We start from the raw sequence: 5566 nt of genomic DNA, 5'->3' as shown, positions 1-5566 counted from the left end.
CGCCTCCAACCCCCGCCGGCTCCGCCGCGCTGCCCGCACCAGCGTTCCGGGCAACACAGGTTCCGGAAGGGGCGGGTGGCGGTGGGGGAGGGATTAGGCGGTAGAGCTCTGTATTCTACAGCACATGGGGAGCCCAGAGCTCAGGCACCCAAGAGTTGAGTGGCTCTAGGAGGTGGCTATGGGGCCTCATCTGGATGCTGGGTGGGTGCAGGGCACAAGGGGCTGTGTAAGTCCCTCCTGCTTCATGACTATCCTATTACCCACTGGTTCTCAACCAGGGGTACCTGTTCCTCTGGGGGTACGCAGAGGCCTTCCTGGGGGTACATCAACCCAGCTAAATAGTTGCCTAGTTTTACAACAGGCGGCATAAGAAGGACTAGCGACGTCAGTACAAACTAAAATTTCATACAGACCCGGACTTGTTTATACTACGCTGTATACTATACACTGAAATGAAAGCACAATATTTATACTCCCATGGCTTTATTTTATAATTATAGGGTAAAAAGAAAAAGTTAGTAATTTTTCAGTAACGGTGCGCGGTGACACTTTTGTATTATGTTGTGTCTGATTTTGTGAGCAATCAGTTTTTAAGTGAGGTTAAACGGGGGTGGGTGGGGTGGGAGAGAGACGACACCATAAGATAAATCAGACTCGGAAAAAGGGTACAGTAGTCTGGAAAAGTTGAGAACCACTGCTATCGCTCACCAAGTACACACAGTGAATCTGTGATCAAGTGATTTGGGGGGGGGACTGAAAAATCTCTTCCCCCCCCCCCCCACTGAAAACTACAGAGTTAGGCCAGGCTGTAAGATTCAGCTGTAAAGGCTCCTGGCTGTATGATCAGTAAAAAGCCAGAGGCTTCTGCCAGGATAAGTCTGTGTATGGTGGGGGGCATGCTGAGTAAGTAGGCTTGGAAGGTTAGATTATCATCACTGGTAACTGGCCATGAACATCAGTTTCACCCAAACCCACCCACAAATCCACAAAAAATATTTCCATAACAATTGAATTGTACAGACAAGTAAAGTAAGGAAAAATGCTGCTTTAGAACTTATTAGAGATTGATGTAAGGATATTTACTTTGTATATTTTGATATGCGCTGTTGGTAGTTTGTGTTTTAAAAGCTTTAACTTTTAGAATCTCAACAGCTACTGTCATTAAATAATTTTCTCCCCCTTCCTTTCCCTTAACTGTGAAAATTTAAATTGATAAAAATAAAAAATGCTTAAAAATAAACATTGATATCTATCAGAATTATATACTGTAGATACAACAATCAAATCCTGCCAAGCCTATGACCATACCACCCCAAGTCTCTGCTGTGTATACAGTGATAGATCAGCCTCTGGCTTCGGTGTTAGCTGGAGGAGTTTCTGTCTTTGCATAGAGTAAGGCTTTGTCTACACTATCATTTTGTTGATAAAACTTCTGTTGGTCAAATGTGAAAACACACACCCCGATCAACATAAAGTACACCGAGAGAAGCACCAGCCCGTATGGACAGCACTATGTTGGTGGGAGACGCTCTCCCACTGACATGGCTACCGCCGCTCGTTGGGGGTGCTTTATTTATACTGACAGGAGAGCTCTTGCCTGTTGGCATGGAGCGGCTACACGGGAGACCTTAGAGTGGCGCAGCGGCAGCGATACATCTGTGCTGCTGTAAAGTCTCTAGTGTAGATGTAGCTTTATTCACACTTCTAGTATCAGCTCCATGCCCTTTAAAGAGATATTTCCAACAGCCCCAACATGGGTTTATTTTATGCCACCAGATATTGAGGCCCACAGCCCCAGGAGTGCCCTGAACACCCCAGGCTGATGTTCTAGTTCCTGCTGATGCAGCTGCAGCAGCAACCATTGTTTCATTGTGAGACCTAGAATGCTCAACTGCGGCAGTTCTGTTACATCAAAGGCATCGGCTGTAATCTCAGTGTGTTTGTGCCTTCAAACTCCCTCCTTTCCTCCCCGCTCCAACCAACCAACACAGCCCTGGGATTATTACCCACACCTCTTTGAAGAGCACGTTGTAGGTAATCAATGATTATCCCCAGCAGTGAGTACCATATTTACCATCGGAAAACTAGTCATCAATTTTCTATTACCTCCTTAAGATGTTCTTTTTTCTGAAACCTCAAATAATAATATTGTGTAAGTGAAATGGGCTAGCAAATGAGATCACTCACCCATCCTGCAGACTACTACTTACGGTTAAATGGAATCTTGCTGCTATCTTGTGACAAGTTTTAAGAAATGCCCGTTCCCCAGAAATTTGGAAGGTGACATTAGCAAGTGATTGTCTGAAGAGGCAATATTTCAATCTAGATTCTTTAACAGCTATAAATTTTATTAGCTTTAATTATGGACTGCAGATAGATTTGCTATGTTCAAAAGGCTTTTTGGTAACACCACAGCCATAGGTTTTAAGGCACGAAGGACCCAGTATGTTCATTTAACTGGAACTCCTCATAACACATGCCAGAAGTTCACTCTGTAATTCCTGCACCCAGCTCATAATTGGCCCTCTTTACTTGCCTGGTGATAACACCCATCAACCAGATCCCACTCTTTGTGTCTCCTTGCTGCTGGCTATGCACTGTTTATGCCCCCACAGACTGAAAGCAGCTCTTTCAATTAGACAAATAGTTTCCCTGGTGCCTTTACTAGAATAGCATGTGCTGACATTACATTTCTTCCTGAAGGATCCCCAAGTACTTCACATAGTAACAGCCTTGCTACTTTTGGGCAACAGGGTAGATTTTTGACCCAGAGACCAGGCCTTTCCCTTACCCAAGATACCACATGGCCTTTAACATGTGGATCCCGTCACTGGAGGTTTTTAAGAACACCTGTCTGCAACGGTCTGGGTTTACTTGGCCCTGCCTCATGGGCAGGGCAGATGGACTGGTGACTTCTTGAGGTCCCTTCCAGGTCTACATTTCTACAAGTATACACAGAGTAGACAGGTCTTTATTTTTTAAAAAGATTTCCTCAAGACTTTTACACCAACTGCATGGTCCGTCTAAACTGGCACTTCTGGGATTTGAACCTGGATTTCTAGATAGCCAGGGGAAAGTCTAAATACAGAGTTGGATTGGTTTAACTAAAGGTGTTACTTAAAACACATTTAGTAAAACCATTGCAAAAAAGGCTGCGTGGACACTTAGCTTAAGTCAATAAGGAACAGTTTAAGCCAAAGAAAGAATGTCCAGACAGGGGGTTACACCAGTTTCAACGGGTGCTCATTTGTGCAGGGCAATTGCATACATGTTTTAAAGCTGCAGTTTAGGTTCACTCAAATGGACCCTAGTCAGATTATATTTTTAGAATAATTAACACTCCGATGTTACTTGAACCCTAGCCTCAAGCACCAAGATCCACACATACAAAACAGGTGCAGCTACTAAAAGATAGAAAGGGAAAGAGGGGGAAATTCTCTCCTATATTTAATGGAAGTGGGTTAAAAAAATAATCAAATGACTGACCACTTAGTGTCATTTATAATAGGATAGCTCCAAAAAGGCCCTAATCAAACTTAAGTCTCCTATCGTGCTCGATGCTGCACAAATGCATTAATAGAGCACCAAAGAGCTTACCCTCTGCTCTTGCTTTTCAGGTTGGCTGCCTCTCTACTTTGCGAGCCTAGGGCTATGTTACATCTTGATATTCAGTAGCATGTTTTTCTTTCACTGGAAGAAAGTCGTCCAGCGGGAGCAACGTGCAAAAGCCTGGGTTGAGCTGATGAGGAGCGAAACATTCTTCCCCAATGCAGTAGTTCACTGGGCTAACAAGAGAGCTCATTATGGGATTAAAGCAGAGGTATGCACTCCCGAGTCCAGGACCAGCCCAAAACAAAATGGCAAAAGCTTTGACAGACAGAACAACACAGGCAGGGATGGAGCTTTCTTCCCTTCCCTCACAGGTGTGGGTTCATACAAACTGGTGTTTCAGGAACTGCCATGGGCTCGTTCACCCTCCAGCCTGCCACCGCTGCTCCATCATTCAACCTCTTATCCTTTTTCAGCCACTCCATCAAGGACTGTTCCATTCAGCTCTCTTCCTAATGTAACGAAGTCAGGAAATGGGAGATGCCACCTCAGTAACAGCAACTCTGCTTGTGAGATATAACTCATGTCAGACCCACAGTGGACTGCATCATTTGGGATGGAAACCAAAATAAAACAGAGAAAACTTCTTAAAGTCAAATAAAACAAGCTACTGTCACCAGAATACTTTCAAAGGCCCCTTAAATGGGTTTTCTTTGTTACTCACAAGACATGTAGGGACTGCAGTAGAGATATTTCCGCCTTTGAGGGAATTAAACCTGAACAACCCCAATTTCAACTTCCTATATGTAAATCTCCAGTTAGGATTAAACTGGCTATTTGATTCCTCATGAAATCTCCACAGAAGCCATTTGCCCCGCTTGGCAGTTTGCTTTGCATCTTCACATCATTCTGACGAGTATAGAATGCACCTTCTCTTATTTTCATGTCCAGGCCCCTGACCAAAGCAGTGTATCAAAATAAGCAACTGAGAGCTTACCCCAGCAATTTACTGTGCGGCAGACCCTTCCCTCTTTTCTTGAGGTTTAATTAAAAAAAATCAGCCACATAGGAATGGCGTTTTTCATCCTTTCACTCCAAATCACATAACCCCAGCTATGGCTGGATTGGGTGAGAGTGGCAATCCATGCCAGAGCCTTATTTTGTGTTGCTAGTTTAATTATGGAGAAAGTTTCTTCCTAATTAAGGTTATAACCATGGTTCCATTATAAACTAGGGGTGAAATCCTGGCTCCAATGAAGTCACAGAGTTTTGACATTGATTTTTAATACAGCCAGGATTTCAAGCCTTGAAGGCTGAGGGAGTTTGAATATCAATTTAGGCTAGGACATTAGTTTGCCCATCAAAATATGCATGGTTAATGTTAGATTGGAGCAGAATTTTCCCCACATACATTTTGGGTAATTTCCTGAATGTTTTAAAAGTTTGAGATGCCCCTTTAAAAAAACAAAACCAAAAAAAATCAAAACCACTTTTTTCCAGCCACCTCTAGTTTGAAAGCTGAAAGGACAACACTTAATTTTGTCTAGAGAAACTTGTCTGTAATTTTTTAAAAAGTATTCGTAACTCCTTTTTATCCCAATCACGGAAGACACTGATGAAAGAATTGCCGCAAACATCATCACTTTCCAAGCATAAAGCATTTCTTTGTTCTTGCCTTCAATAGCACACACAGCAGATACAAACTAATTAAAATCACAATTTTCCCCTTGGCGAGGAAAAAGGGAGGAAAAATTACACATAATAAATGTCTGTCACATTGCTTAATGCACTTCTGGAAGGTACTCTGATGCTATGATATTCTGATACTATGGCAACAAGGGTGGAATAAGAACCTGAATAGAATAAAAAGGTTTTATCATCAGTACCCATGTGCTGAAGTTGAACATTTGAAACACCAGGGAAAGTGAAGCTGATCTCAATTTTCAATGTCTTCTCACTTTTTTTTTTAAATTTTATCTGCTTATCATTCTAGTGCTGTTTATTCCACAAATGATTT

At 42.7% G+C, this 5566-nt stretch overlaps 1 protein-coding gene across 1 annotated transcript; it reads left to right on the top strand.

Moving 5' to 3' along the window:
* The first annotated feature begins 2041 nt into the window (after window positions 1–2041).
* TEX38 (testis expressed 38) lies at window positions 2042–4129 on the top strand. Its single transcript, XM_054037664.1, has 2 exons — window positions 2042–2057; window positions 3618–4129. The coding sequence occupies exons 1-2, from the start codon at window positions 2042–2044 to the stop codon at window positions 4127–4129; spliced, it is 528 nt and encodes a 175-aa protein (XP_053893639.1).
* The last annotated feature ends 1437 nt before the right edge of the window (window positions 4130–5566 follow it).

The sequence above is a fragment of the Malaclemys terrapin genome, chromosome 8, assembly GCF_027887155.1.
Source record: "Malaclemys terrapin pileata isolate rMalTer1 chromosome 8, rMalTer1.hap1, whole genome shotgun sequence".
NCBI classification, from domain to species: Eukaryota; Metazoa; Chordata; order Testudines; family Emydidae; genus Malaclemys; species Malaclemys terrapin.
The sequence above is the reverse complement of the archived record's forward strand: the minus strand, read 5'-3'. Positions and strand labels throughout refer to the sequence as shown.